This window comes from Lacerta agilis, chromosome 1, assembly GCF_009819535.1.
Source record: "Lacerta agilis isolate rLacAgi1 chromosome 1, rLacAgi1.pri, whole genome shotgun sequence".
NCBI lineage: Eukaryota > Metazoa > Chordata > Lepidosauria > Squamata > Lacertidae > Lacerta > Lacerta agilis.
Window position 1 is genome coordinate 90,894,811 of NC_046312.1, and position 15,525 is coordinate 90,910,335.

The 15,525-nt window shown below is 44.2% G+C and overlaps 1 protein-coding gene across 1 annotated transcript in view; it reads right to left on the reverse strand.

Annotated features, from left to right (window-relative positions):
* The window catches only part of HEG1 (heart development protein with EGF like domains 1), a 59,058-nt gene extending 44,881 nt beyond the window's left edge, over positions 1-14,177 (reverse strand). Inside the window, exon 1 of the mRNA XM_033163180.1 lies at positions 13,600-14,177. Within this exon, the coding sequence (XP_033019071.1) occupies positions 13,600-13,882 (283 nt within the window). The 5' untranslated portion in view covers positions 13,883-14,177. The remainder of the gene's footprint in view (positions 1-13,599) is intronic.
* Between the last annotated feature and the right edge of the window lie 1,348 nt (positions 14,178-15,525).

The window sequence follows — 15,525 nt, forward strand, 5'->3', positions numbered from 1 at the left end:
GCCTGAGTGATCAGAACATTGCCTGGCAGAGCCTTTGCTAGGTTAATTTTATAGCTCATCAGACTTGGATACCTGTAAGGAAATGTCCTTGGCTACCAAAGCGTGCCTTTAGAGTAGGCACGAGGAGGCCATGGAAACTGGATTGTTTTCCATATATGAAGATTTTCATTGTCATCCAAATGCCAAACATGTCATGTTAAGCTAGGGCTCAGATATTCTGCTAGACAGTATCAGGAAACGTCTACATTCTTATATAACCTGCAACCCACAGGAAAGCTGCAATTAAACAGGAACAGAGCTGAACAATAACATGGTCAAAAATCTTTCAACCATTTATAGGATTGGCCAAAGCACATGCCAGAGCTATTCCACATTTTTGACATTTCTGAGTTCAGATTTGGGGTGATGAGAACCCCATATTTTTTATTAGGGTTCAGTGTCTTAAAACTGATAGCTGAGTGCAATTATCAGCACTTTAACCTAACAATGACATTTGAGTACAACCTGCAACAAAATGCTGCAATGTGAAGTGTTCCTGTTCAGTGTGCTGGCCAGCCAGCCAACCAGCCAGAGGATACTCCATTCCTTTTGCCTTCCCTGCCAGTTTTCTATTCCCTACCAGCTACAACAGACACCTGGAATTATGTGGTCACTGAGAATGCTCAGCCCTCACTGGGCTGTTTGGGGTATTAGTTTTTGGTCTGACTGTGTGTGTAAAACCAAAAGTTTTGTTTTTTCTTTAACTTCTTGACATCATTGGATCTCCCCCCCCCCCCCCCCCGGTACATCCTGATATTTCCCCCTCTTGTTTCTCAGGGCCTCAATCCTGTCAGCACTCATCAGCAAAGTCTGCTATTAGGAGGAGTGCTAACATACAGAATGAATAAAGGAGCATTTAGGGCCACCTATGATGCTTCAGCCTGGGCTAGACTCCATAGCAGATGTTTTTTATTTTTTTACTTGCAATTATTACTATTAACTCCACCTCCCCTTTCCAAGTCTCAGGAGGAGTTTATCCCATTGTGCTCAGCTTGGGAGTCTGTGGAAGTGCTTCCGTGTGCTCTAAAGCCCAGGACCATATGAGAGGCCACTCCATCATTCCACACACACCACTCCAAGTTCTCTGAGTTGCACAGAAGACTCTGAAAAAAGATAGGGACAAAACATGGCTAGCAAACCCAAGCCAAAATGTGTGGATGATTCCTGCTTCTGTATAGCCTCTGTATCCAACTATCCAAGGCTCGTGCCTTTGCAGTGATAAGAGTGCTCATTTCCCTTGCTCCACAAAAATAACCATTGGCTTGCAACCTGACATTTTTGGGTGAACTTCTGCCTCCCTTATTTAGGATCTGGGTGTTGTTAGAGCCTGGCTTCACAAAAGTTAACGGCAGGCTCCTACCGACTTTGAGCAAAGCTGGGATTTCAGCCAGGAAGTTAGAAGCAGAGCTAAGAATAGCCTTCAGATCCCAATCCTGCACTTTAAACCCTAATAATACCCACCTTCCTCTTCTTAGTATGCACTTGCAAAGACCATCGTAAGGCCACTAAGTCTGAGAGACAGGGTCGGGTGTCACCCTTTGTTTATCATGGTCTTCCTGGGGTCCTGCTTCTTCCCACCCCACAGAATTTAGCAATGCCAGTCCACAATAAATGCCTGTTGTGGCTGAAGCAGGTGGGAAATCCAGATGCATGGTACTCAAAGCTACTCTGTCCACTAAGCAAGGCCTTATGTGCTCTTTAAACCCTGTTAGTTCTACCCCCACCACAGCAGCTTCAGAAGCAACAGGCCCCAAGCTGTATGTATGTAACAGAATTGTGTTTTTTTGTGTTTTTTTTTTTGCTCTGCTGAATTTTAAGCGAAGATGACAAACTGGCAAGGCACAAATTTCTGCCCTGATAACTCTCTTAGACATTGCAATCAACCAGGCCTTGGTTTACTTCAACACCAAGTAAGGTTGCACTTCTGGGGGGGAAAAGATAAAGGAGGTCATCTATTTTGATAACCTGCAGTGAGAAAGAATTACTCGATTTCCGTTTAAACATTATCTGGAGTGGCGTTGTTCCTGCCATCCTAGATATTGCTAGCTAATTTAGGCATTTCTTATTAAACGTCTGCCTTTCTACCAAGGAGCTCAAGGTGATGCACATGGCACTTCCACCCTCCCCATTTTATCCTCACTACAAACCTGTGTGGTAGGTTGAGCTAAGAGAAGGTGACTGGCCAAAGGTGACCCAGCAAGTCTTGTGGCTGAGTAGGGATTTAAACCCAGTCCTCCCAGGTCCTTGTCCAATATTATAACCACTACACCACACTGTCTCACACATGGACAGGTCAAACTATATGGTTGCATACCATCTGGGGGAAGGTGCAAGTTTCTGACAGGCTTACGTCCTAGCTTATGTGCTTGAGAAATCTTAGAACTGCATATGGTAGGGAAATGGAAACAAACTCCAGAATTTTTTAAGGACATACTAAAGGTTACAGGGCAGCATTCCCCTTGCAAATACACTTCCAGGAGAGGAAAGCGTTTGCAATGGATAAAAAAAAAATGCAGAGAAGGACAGGCTTAACCCTTCCCCTGCTAGCCCATACTCAACGGTGTTTACGTCTGAAATACAGACCTGAAACAGCGTAGTAAATTGGCAAGGGGGAGTTTCAAAAGAAAAGTGGCTGGCGAGAGAAGGGTAAAGCTGCTTCTCTGTTACAAATCACCCCTTGAGCATAAGATGCAAAGCAGAAGCAGCCACCAAGCTCACCTTACACATGGCTGAAATTTAGTCTGAGCGGGTTTGTTGAGCGAGACCTCCAAACCCACTGCAATTGTGCAAGGTGCTTCTGCTGCCAGTATGTGACTGAATCCCTCTCAAATGTAGGAACAGCCTGGAAGTGTCCTGAGTGCCGCAAATGCATCAGGAGTGAGCAAGGTGTACTACACTGGAGGTTTCCATAAGGTGGGCTTAATTAAACACCCTGCAGATGGAGGTTACATAAAGAGGTAAGCAAGTACGATGCAAAGGTCTATCGAAAGGAGCAGAGCAATTCTGTGGTTTGGTGTTTTGTTCTTTTAGAAAAAGGTCAGCTAAGGAAATAATTCTGTGGTACTTAAAAAAAAAAAAGGTCAGCTAAGAGAATTAGTCAAAGGGCAATTAACTAAGAGAAAGCCTTCATTAAAACAATATTTGCCTGAAATAACCAGATTCTGTAGTTGAGCAAGTATTGCATTTTTTCCCCCAGCACAGTGTTGCGCTACACAGATGTAGGCAGTCTGTGTAGGCACTTGATCTAATTCAGCCTCACGGAGTCCAACAGGTCTCAGCTAGGCTGGAAGGGCAGCCTCCCGATTTAAGTGGTCCTCAGGGCAATGAGGCGCCAGCCGGGAGTATTCCACCTTCTTCACCTTACCTCCTCCTTCCTTGGAATGGCATCCCGTTCCCCACAGCTCACAGAGAGCGGAACTCCCGAGCCCAGGCCCCTCCTAGGCACATCCTTCCAGTGCATTGTCTCAGAAGGGTGTAGCTGCTTTGGTCTGAACTGCACTTGGATCTCTCGACACCCTATAATTTTCACCTCTTCCCCCTTGACACGAACCATCTTGCCTACTGGCATAAAGGAGAGAGAAGATGGCCAGGGGGTGGAGAGCTACAAACTTTGGGCAGGCTTTTCCTTTCCTAATCAAAGCCCCACCAGTTACATTTCAGTATTGAGCTCGAAAGAAGAAGAAGAGAAGAGTTTGGATTTGATATCCCGCTTTTCACAACCCTAAGGAGTCTCAAAGCGGCTAACATTCTCCTTTTCCCTTCCTCCCCCACAACAAACACTCTGTGAGGTGAGTGGGGCTGAGAGACTTCAGAGAAGTGTGACTACCCCAAGGTCACCCAGCAGCTGCATGTGGAGGAGTGCAGACACGAACCCGGTTCCCCAGATTACGAGTCTGCCGCTCTTAACCACTACACCAAACTGGCTAGGAGATAAGGTAACAGCAAAGGGGTAAGCATTCCCCTGTGATTTAACATCTGCTGCATTCATCCCCACAAAAGCCACAAGCCATCTTGGCTGGAGTGCGGGGATCACTTTACTCCAAATGAGATTATGGGGCTAGAGGAGGTTTTGTTCTCTGCCAAGCCTCCTTCCCCAACAAGCTGCTTTGTGCCGGCTTCCAAGCACCCAGGCTTCTGCCAAGGAATTCCTGTGCCAACCCTGTGGCAGGCCATGGATCCATGCTCATGTCCTCCTGGACGTCCTCTGCTCTTGAGAAAAAGGACCACCTTCTCCCATTCATTTCATCTGTACACCTGTTTGAAAGCTAAAAAGATTGTGATCCAGGCCACCTTGTATTTATCTTAAACGTCCCATGTAGTTATTTGATTTTACTGCCTTTCTTCCATGAAGTGCGCTATCCAAGGCAGTTAACAGCCTGTCAATAAAAGGCCCATGTAAAAACAACACACACACACACACACACACACAATACCACAACCCAAACCAATTACTATTATATGAGCAGGAATGGGACCCCTCCCCTTAAGAACACACACCTAAGTTTGTATTTTTAAAAAATAAAAGGAGGGAGGAAAAGTCACAAGCAATAAATGAACAGTGAAAGTCTACATTTTTCTATTCAGAAGTAAGTCCCAGATTTATATTTATGTATTGTATTGCAACCAAAATTTCACAAACTGTCCAAAAGGGCACCTGTTGTATGCAGGTTAGGACATTTGAAAGAAGGCCCTCCTCCAATGGGGATAAGAAAAAGCAACAACAACAACAAAAAGGACATAGTGGTGAAATGGAGAGTCCTGCAGGAGACAAAGCTGGCTGGAAAGCTAAGCACTTTTGTTAGGTGGTAGATAGAAGATCAACATTTTGTTATAGGTCCTGTTTGTACCCCACTCACCTGAAAAAGCAAGGCCAGGGTATAAGCAAATAGTGACCCAAATTTAATTTTTGTGTTTGTTGCAAATATGTGGATACTAATCCTCAGATATGAATTCTAGTTACTTATTTTAATTAGCATTGAAGCATATCTAAATAACAATCTAAATACAAGTCAGTAGGCATGAAAGTGTATCTTTTTCAACTCATTTATGCTGCCACAGAAAATGTGCAGTTAAAAAGAAAGGCATCAGACCAACTCGATTCACCTCTTTATGCTCGCCTGGTTTTTCCTCATGATTATTCCAAGCAGAGATCACGTTTCTTCTTTAAGAACTACTATTTGAAAGAGCCTTTATTTGCCGTGTTATCTACCAGCCTAGCAATAGTACCGGTATATCACATCCCACTCTGGATAAATGAGTTGATAATATCCCAAAGAGGACCAAAATGTTTAGCATTTAGCTCTGTAATTCAAGCCGGAATCAAGTAACAATGGCTGTTTAAATGCTTGGATCTTTTTCAGGGCTACATTTTCATATGGGCTTGCAGAACCTGCACCAAGGGCAGAATGTCTTTGCGGGTGACAAGCACTAAAACTTCCTAGACACAGATGCAATTATGCCCAGAGTCCACAATAAAACATAATAAAGTACAGCAACAAAGGTAATTAGACTTCATGATGAATTGTGAGCCTTGACTTGCCCATTAAATAGCCAAGGTCTTGACTTCTATGCTGCTTTTTTGAAATAACTTTTTTTCTTTTAAGGTTTTGCTTTGTCCATCAGAATTATGTCCTCTGGAAACTCCTAAAAACCAACGTTCCTCAATTGGACAAACCACTTCATCTACAGCTTTTCACAGTTTAGGCTCACTTCACAAATTGTGAGTGGAGAGTTTGGCTCTCCAGATGTCATTTGACTCCAACTCTCATTAGCCCTCAGCTAACGTGGCCAGTAGTCAGGGATGATGGGAGCAGGAGTCCAATAACTTCGGGAGATAATAAAGCAAGAATACACATGGATCTGTGATGGTTGCCTTGGTAGCACTGGAACTTGAAACTCAATGTGGATTTCCAATGCAATTTTAGGCTCCGCCCACATTTCAGATCTATTTGAAATAATACCCCAGATATACCCTAAGATGGCCTAGGATATACTAATTTAATTACGCAGTCAACTCATAGAACATTATTAAATTTAAGCCCCTCTTATCTCCTTGTGAATCATTGACTTGCAGGACATCCTGTTTCATTGTTCAAAAAACGATGGATTATCTACATCCCAACAGTGTCAGGGCAGGGCTCTGGGGCAGAGGTCCAGAGCCCCATTCAGCAGAATGAACAGGATGGCCCCCAAATGCAACATAGCTGCCTCATCACATCAAAGAAATATACACTTCTTAAAGCAGGGGGATCCATTAACTTAAATAATGGCACAATCCTACACTTACCAGGGCTTTAATTCCCACTGAACTTAATGGGACTTGAGTCTGAATAGCCATGTATGGAAATAAACTGTAAGACAATTAAGTCCAGAGTCCAAAATTACCTCATGGTACCCCATGATACATAGCTCTTCTTCAGGGGAATATTTAATGCCCTGGGTAGTTATACACATGTTGGGGGAGGAGAACCTTCAACAGTCATCTTTACTTTGGTAGATCACAATGACCCTTCCTTCTAAAGATTTATATTATGGGGTATTTTACCTTTACCTTATTTCAGGTATAAATAATCTATTCTTTTCAAATGATGTGTCAGCTTTGCAACTTTTGCCATCTTTGTCCCTGCATCATTGCGGCTATAATCCTGGGAACTGTAGTTTTCCCCTCCACAAAGCTACAGTTCCCAGAACCCTTGAACTACAGTTCCCATAATTCTTGGGGAAAGTTAGGTGCTTCAGATGTATGACATGTATGTAGACTTTGCCTCCTTTGTGTTAGTGCTGTTCCCATCTAGTCTTGCTGCCCTTCTTGCTCCTTGTTGGCCCGCTGAGGTGCCATAGCCACTGGCCCAGAAAAAAAGCAGTGCGAGGCTTATTTGCCTCAAAATGGATGTTGCTGGGGCCTTGAAGCTCAGTTTCAATGAGAGCAGATGTTGGGATATTAAAGATACCTACGCCACCTGAGGAGAACACTCTCATCTCAAGGGCCGTGTGTGTCATTTATACACACAAAAGAAAATACTCCCCCCCCCAGTGCTTCACTCTGAGCTCCCCTCAACCCGCATTTCAGAAGCCTGGATCCGCAGACAAAGTTACAGCCAAACAAGCAACAGCTATTTTAATGGCTCCGCATGTTGAAGTTTTTAGAACTTCCTTTACTCGAGGGAACTGCATTCTTCTAAGATTATATTATTACTTGGGTTGGCTGCCTCAGCAACACAGCCTCTCATTTCCCTTTTGGGTGGGAAAGTTTTTCTCCTTGTCCGTGGACTCTAATTATGATTTCAGCCTGAAGGGTGGATGGGAATGTTCTGAGAAGTCCAAAAAAGCATAGGCTAGCCATGCCTCGGGGTGAAGCAGGAGGACACGGTGGTTTAGCATCGCAGCAGCATTTGAAATATGTGCCTGCACCTTTCCCCACACAGTTCACTATGTCATAGGTGTGCCTCTGAATCCCTGTACCTAAGGGGAATGGGGACACTTTTTAGCCTGAGGGCCACATTCCCTCATGAGCAACCTCCCGTGTGTCAGTTGTGTGGGAGGCCAAAAGGAAAAGTGAGAGGGGCAATGGATACAGTAGCTACATCCCTCGCACACAAAAATCAATTTCTATAAACATACACAAAACACAACCCTTTCCATCTAGGCAAGTAAGAGGCATTCAAGGGCATTTTATAGTCTGACAAAAGCCCTCAAGGGTGGCCAGTGAGGAGTGTGGCCTAGGCAGGAACATGGTCGCCTGGCAAGAGTTTTGAGGGTCACAGAGAGAGGCCTGAGATTCCCTAGCCCCATTTAAAGGAAACCCATTAATAATTTGCTGCTCTAATCTCCAGATTTTGTATGAATAAGGTATTTCCTCACACCCTCTGGTCTGCTAGTCTTTCCTGAAGCTACCTGATTATAAACTTATTGTTGGGGTAAAAAAAAAAGAGCACTGTCATCTCTCCCCCTCTCTCCTACGCCCCCTTTCCCCCTCTCTTGTTCTCTTTATCATGCCTCTAAGCATGTCATACGATATGTATCAGATACAGCAAGTTTGCGCTTCCACATGCAGACAGAGCAAAGTCTGTAGTTTTTGTATCTTTCTAGAGCACAAGACTGAACGCTTGTGATAAAACAAAAGAGAGGCAAACCTAAAAACGGTGCTGAAAAGTAACAGGTAACATTGAGATAATACCTTGCCTGGTGTATTTTGGTGGGACCCCTTCCGCAGGAGCGTGGGAAGTCTATTTGTTGAGTTATTCTAGTAAGAGATTTGTCTACACAACCAAGCCCAGTGCATAAATAGAGAAGAAGAATGCCAAAGCAATCCCTCCTTTTTATCCAAAGAACTCAAGGTGGCATACAAGGTGGCATCCCCACAACAACCCTATGAGGTAGGTTAAACTCAGAGGCAGTGACTGGTCCAAGGTGTCCCAGTGAACTTCATGGCCAAGTGGGTGTTTGAACCCCGGTTTCCCAGGTCCTATTTACTTGAGAGCTTTCTGCTTCTAGTCATATAATACCCAATATACAAGTGTTAGGGGCAATGCAGTTTATCAACAAATGATAGGGTCTGCGGGAATTTCAGGAAGCAACAGCAAAATGTCTGCCCATCCGTATGTTGAAAACATGGTTACATTCCAAAATGCCCTAACGGACGGCCCAAAATGTCCTTGCTTAACAATGAGACCGGATATAGAAACAAATAAATCAACTGCATTCATCTATTCATTTTTGAATCTCAAAGGCACAGAAAAAGGTGGAGGGTCCCAGACAAACATTTGTTTTTCATAACCATCTGAGCTAGCCACTTTCCTCAGACTGCTGTTGCTGGCTGTCCTCACGATACCCCGTGTATGATAGGAAATTCTTAATGATCCATCATAACCCAATAGGAACTGAGATACAGAGCCAATCTACTCCGTTTCCTAAAGTCACAAAGGGAGGTCTAAGACTGAATCAAGGTCTTTTGAATCCCTGCCCTATTTCTTATCTACCAGACAATCGTTCCTTCCTTTTAATGTAAATGTCATTTTCTTTTTTTACATTGTTTACAGTTGAGTACTGAAAAAGTGGCACAATGAGGGCAAGACCATCTAGCCCAGCATCCTGTCTCCAATAATGAGCAATGCTGCTTACCGCCTAGTGGCTTGGACAGCATCTAGTAAAGGCTGCGCACACACTATACATTTAAAACCTGTAACTTCCTCCCAAAGAAACTTGGGAACTGTTTGTTAAGGGTGCTGGAAAATGTACTTCTGTAAGGTGTAAACTACCGTTTCCATGATTCTTTATTTGGGGGGGGGGGTGCTTTTCCAGTCTATAAATGACAATAATTTGACCATGGACCATGGAAGCTCCTCAGAGTCCTCCCCTCAGCTCTGCAGGAGTCAATACCTACATATTTCATTTTGGAGCAGGCACCCCTGACCTGCTTCGTAACCATTATCATATCTTTAAATGACTTTTGTCTTTTATCCTTGCTGAACACAATCCACTACATGAATAGCTGCAGTTAACCTTATTGATTTAAATGGGCTTGAACTTAAGTAACTCTGTTCTGATTCCAAAATGCATATTGGGGCCACATCTTTATAAGACCATCTAAAATGTCACAAAATAGTATGCAAACTTTGGAGTTCTCCAGCATTTTTCATCAGGTTAAATGGTAAATAGAGCAATAATATGGATTTTGGATTTATTTTTTTATGTGCCAACACAGCTACCTGTAATTTTTTTAATTCTGATTGTGGACACTACACATATTTATTTGCTTATATGCACAATTAAAAAATACATGTTATTTGACTGCATCTTTTTTATATAAAAATGCTCAAATGCTTTTAGATGCTATTAATTGTTTTTAATGATTTTGGATACTTTTACTTTTTAAAAATATATATTTAAAATAAGCTTTTAAATGGTGTTGTTTTATCACAAATGTATTTGCCACCCGGAATTCTTTAGGAGGAAGGGTGTGAGCTAAATGTACAGTAATAAACCATCCATCCATGCATCCATCAATGCAACTGTTTGGTCTATCCCTGGTATCAAGAAATATTGCCATCATTTCCTTTCATTGTTACAGCTTTAAATACTTGTTTAAATTTGTTTCATTGGCTTTAAACACTTGAAACAAATTTATTCTGGCCCAACTCTAGACCTCAAAGGCCTGTTTAAGGGTGACTACAACAAATACTAGTCAAACAAGGATTATCTCAGCATTATATAACAGCACTGGAGTGCGCCTTTACAGGGGTTGATTTTACCGCATTCGTTTGCCCAAGTCCCGCCAGGGCAGTCTGTATGTTAAAACAGGTTTGTGGATTCCCAGCCAGATCAAGCTTTGAAGAACCAAATGGAAGCTCCATGCTACATGAAAACAGGCCCATGCACCTGATGAAAATATGGTCCGCTCTAGCAGAAAGGATCACGTACTGGGGGTGAATTGGTAAACAGAAAAATTACACCACATGAACCCTAGTCAAAACTAACTTGCCTTTGGATTTGAGCATCGTGCATTGCAGTTAGGCATAGAAGACCTCTGCTTTAGCACAAGGTTTTAAAGTACACTTGGAGTTGGCAAAGCACTGTAGGTATCTACTAACCTTTCCCTCTCCTCCAAAGGTTTTTCCTCTCTCGGGCCCCTTACCACCTTCATCTCCAGAGTATAGAAAGTAAACTGAATGCCACAGATCTGCAGCGTATCCTCACCACCCAGAGTCAAATCACAACTCTTGCCCTTGCATCTTTATGATGCCATCCGTACAGTGGCTGGCAGAGATAACTGCAGTACTATAGAAAGGAAACTGCAGCATCTCCAAGAATTTACACACCCTAGAGCCAGACTTTCTGCATCACCTTAGCAGATGATGAGACACACCAGAAGGGAAAACTTTACGTTACACAACACAACCCTATGTGTATTCACTTGGAAGGAACTCCCATATTGTTCAACGTTGCTTACTCCCTACTAATTATGGTTAGGACTGCAGCCCAAACCTTTCTAGTCCTTTTCAGATGAGATGCAGTTCTATGCATCCACAGTGGCCAAAGTTTCTAGGTATCACAGTATTCACACATTCCAACTGATCCAGCCAGGGGATGCCTGCTCCTTTCATTCCTTCTTCAAGTGTCACTGTCTCTTTCTGGGTTTCAGAATCCCTGTATGGCTGGGAGAGGAAAGAGTTGCAAAGAGGGGACGCCTCTGTTGCATGCTTTAAGTTTCTTTTAACGTCTGCACCAGTGTTCAAATGATGGGAGAAGAGATAAGCCCCCTCCTTTATGACATCCGTGAGTCCTAGCCTCTTGTCTGCATCCAATTTTTGCAAAGGGGACCAGCAGAAAAGGTAGAGCCTCTCCCCCCTTATAATTCAAATCCTGAATTACATAAGACTCAAGATTGCTTATCCCTCAAATACATGCTAATCATGCTTTGATAGTCACAAACTTGGGAAAGAAAAGTAGAATATATTTCATGCCACTCTTGCAATACATACTTCTCAGAGGAGTCTAATTTATATGATAGTGCAATCCCATACATGAGTTCAATAGGGCTTTCTTCCAGATAAGTGATGGGACCCTGAATCCAGAGATTCAAATGTACCTGAGAATAAAGCCCTGTGAACTCAATGGGGCTTAAAGGTAAAGGGACCCCTGACCGTTAGGTCCAGTCGCGGACGACCCTAGGGTTGCGACGCTCATCTCGCTTTACTGGCCGAGGGAGCTGGCATACAGCTTCCGGGTCATGTGGCCGGCATGACTAAGCCACTTCTGGTAAACCAGAGCAGCACACGGAAATGCTGTTTACCTTCCTGCCAGAGCAGTACCTGTTTATCTACTTGCACTTCGTGCTTTCAAACTGCTAGGTGAGCAAGAGCAGGGACCGAGCAACAGGAGCTCACCCCATCGGGGGATTCGAACCGCCGACCTTCTGATCGGCAAACCTTAGGCTCTGTGGTTTAACCCACAGCGCCATACAGGGCTTACTACTGAATAAATATGTAAAAGTTTGTTTGTGCACTAAATATTCAGTTTTTCTTTTCTCTTTTTTTGAGCCAGGCTCCTGCTTACTCACTTCTACAGTATGATAGTTCTAGAAATAGCAGGAAAGCAAATTAACATTTATCTGCATTTTCTACTTTTGTTTATTTTGCATTCTCTACATTATCAGTTGCTTTGTGGCAATTATCATAATCAACAACAATAACATTAACTTTTATCATTATCATCCTGTTTCTTTTATGTTTTTAAATCCTTCTTGAAAAGACTTTGATCAGTTTAATATTATGAAATGAAGAAAATCATGAACACAAGTGTCCAAACAGTTTATATCTGGCTCAATGTAATTTAAAAGTAAAACATTTAACCAAACTCTACTCTCTGCACAAGCTTCCATTCATTCAACTGGAGAAACACTGGTTGTAATGGGGGCGGGGAGAGAACCCTTGTTCGGTGAGATAAGGCACGGGTACATCTACAGTGCCATGCTATGCATCTCTACTTAGAATGTCATTCCACCGAGTTCAATAGGACATACTCCTAGATATGTACTGTATAAGATTGATTCTGAGCCAATCAAGTTACTCTGCGGGGAATTCTTCAGAACTCTGCGAACTTATTTTACCTATACTTCTGTACAGTGTGCTTAAAATAGCCAACTGTTTCTATACACCACCCACTTATCAAGCCCAAATATATTATTTCTTATTCTTTTCATTCTTCCATGACTTGAGGCAGCTTGTTTTCTGGAAAGCCTGTTAATTAACTTAACTTACTGCAACAGAAGTCCTAACTTTATGCATAATACGTTACTGCTAGCAGTAATAAGAATATTTGTTTTGATCTTTAGATATTAATTAATTGTGAACGGGGCAGCTTCTCACACACAAAATAGTCTCCTTAGATCTGCAAATTAAACCCAGTCAAGTTTTGACAGGACAATCCATCATGCCGTTCATCCAGTAGCCGGACTCCCAACGCCTCCTTCCCATAGCCAAGTGCCCAAAGCCCTTCTGCCAACGACCCAAGCTAGGAGCAGAGCAGCTGTCGAACAAGCCTCCCTTACAGCACTTGCAAGTGACGCTTAAGAAACCTTTCTCCCTTTGCGCCCCCACTTGAACATCCCCCAAAGTCAGATCCCTATAAAGTCCTAAGAGTGGGAGGTTGAGGGGGGTGGGGAGAGAAGAGATGGCGGATAAGTTCTTTTTATTGTTATTGTTTCAAAAACAACAACTCGGTGCTGTCCTACAGAAGTGGCTTTCCTTTGACGCGCAACCCCTGCTGGGACATGGGTAGGAATGATCACCGAACCAGAGCTCCTTTTTAGCTAAAGGGAAAACTGGTGGTGGCGATGCTGAGGGCGGGCGAGAGAGGCAGAAATCGGCCGGCTGGCATGTTCCTTCTAATCCGTGTGCAGGAATCCTCCCCGCACCACCACCCCCATCCAAGGCGGGATGAAATGTGCTGGATGAAGCTAAGCCCCCCGGTGCAGCAGCTGCTGTGGCGGTGGGCGGGCGGGCGGACACACACACATCCCCACCGAGCTTCCCTCTCCCCGCTTCTCGCTCTCTTACTCACCCAGGTCTCCAGCGTCGACAGATGCCACGGAAGGCTCCGGGCTGTCCTTCGCCCTGGGAAGCAGCAAGGAAGCCGCCGAGAAAGAGGAGTCCTCCTGGGGATGGGTAGATCCCCGCGGCCCCGTCGTGGCGAAACGGGAGCGATCGGTGGTGGAGGAAGAGGAGGAGGAAGGAGAGGAGGAGGAGGACGGGGAGGCGAGGGGGAAAGATCCCACAAAGAGATGCAGCCCCACGAGCAGGAGGAGGCAGAATTGATGGATCAGAAAAGTGCACGTTGCTGGCATGATGCTCGGGGCTTCACATGCCCGGTGGTGAATAATAATTATAATAATTAATAATAATAATAATAATAATAATTGCTGTAAGCACCATGCTCAGTGGGCGGGGAGGGAAAGGGAGCCCAAGCAAAGGAAAGGAGCCGCCTCTACTCTCGGAGTTCCCCGGGTCCGTGGCGAAGCCGCTGGATCAAGGGATTTCATCGTGGAGGCGCGGCTGATCTGGGAGTGAGGAGAGCAGCCCCAGCCGAGTGGCTCACAGCCGCATGCGAACTGCACGAAGCCTGAAAGTAAAAGCACACAAGGGCAAGGCTCCTCCTAGAAGCTGACATCACCGGGCGATGCTGCTCCCCTCCCTCCCTCCGCCCCCAGCGCGCCGCCCGCCTTCATCTCCCCCACCCTTGCTGGCGGCTCGGCTGGTTCTCTCCACAGCCATGGTCCTAGCCGGAGAGAATCAAATGGACAGAGGGCACCCGTAGACAAAACTTTTTTCGGGGGGGGGGGGGAGAGGAGGCAGGGTTTCCGGATTATCAAAATCATTAAGGAACTTCCACATCACCTAGAAAGCTGGTGTGGAGAAGCACATCAACAGGCCCAAGACACTGGATATCTTTCCTCCCCAAAGCAAAAGCCTGAAAACAGGAAATTTTAACTTAGGACAGGAAGTTTCCTGCTGAACAGAAGCCCCATCACAGAATGTGCCCAGGCAATCAGTGGGGTGTAATGCTGGCCCAGGGATTTCCCCTGACCCTCTCACACACAAGCCTTGCATGAAGAGGGGTTTCCAGTAGCAGTCAGGAAAGCTGCTTGTTGTGGGGGTGGGTGTTGGGTGTTCCTTGGTTCATGCAAGAGGCGGGGATTGACCAATTTGTGGCATCTAGGCAATGTGGATTGCAAAGGGCAGGGTCTGGGCAGTTAAGGACCCTGATATGTGGAAAGAGGACCTGTCATTTCACATGGTGGTAAGCATCTTCAAGTGTTCTTGAGCATGGCAGTGAAGCTGCTTTTTGCACTGTCGAATGTAAAACCTGCATTCAATTTATTTTTATAAATCAACCATAAATGCAAGACACATGGGTAAAGACACAGACGGCACAATTCTAGATAGCCATGGAAAAGCATTTTGTCAGCTCCTTCAGCCAAGTGACTGGCTGCAGTAAAAAAAGAAAACTTCCCCAAGCAGTTCTGGCTGAATAAGTATATCCCTACCCCAGACAGGTGCTGTAGCTGTCTAGGATTCCATCCAAAATCTTTATAAGCTAAAAACACATTGCATTACAAATTAGGGCACTACATAAATGATTAAAGTGACCTTACAACATGCGTATATTTTTACAGAAAGAGCTTCAAACTATTGATCTGCTTTTCATCAAATTTATACTCCTCATTCATTCCAGCAATAAATAAAACTTACTTCTGCTGGTAATTATTTATTGCCTGTCTTCTTTTATCCCAGACTTTTATTTCACAATTGTTCCATTCTGTTTTCTATCTCACATTTACAACATTGAAGGGAGGGGAGAGAGAGCAGGACTCATGCCAGCTTGGGAGGAGAAAGGTGGTGGAGGTTACATTAGGGGAAGTCAAAACAAAATAAAATAAAAAATTCCTTCCAGTAGCACCTTAGAGACCAACTAAGTTTGTTCTTGGTA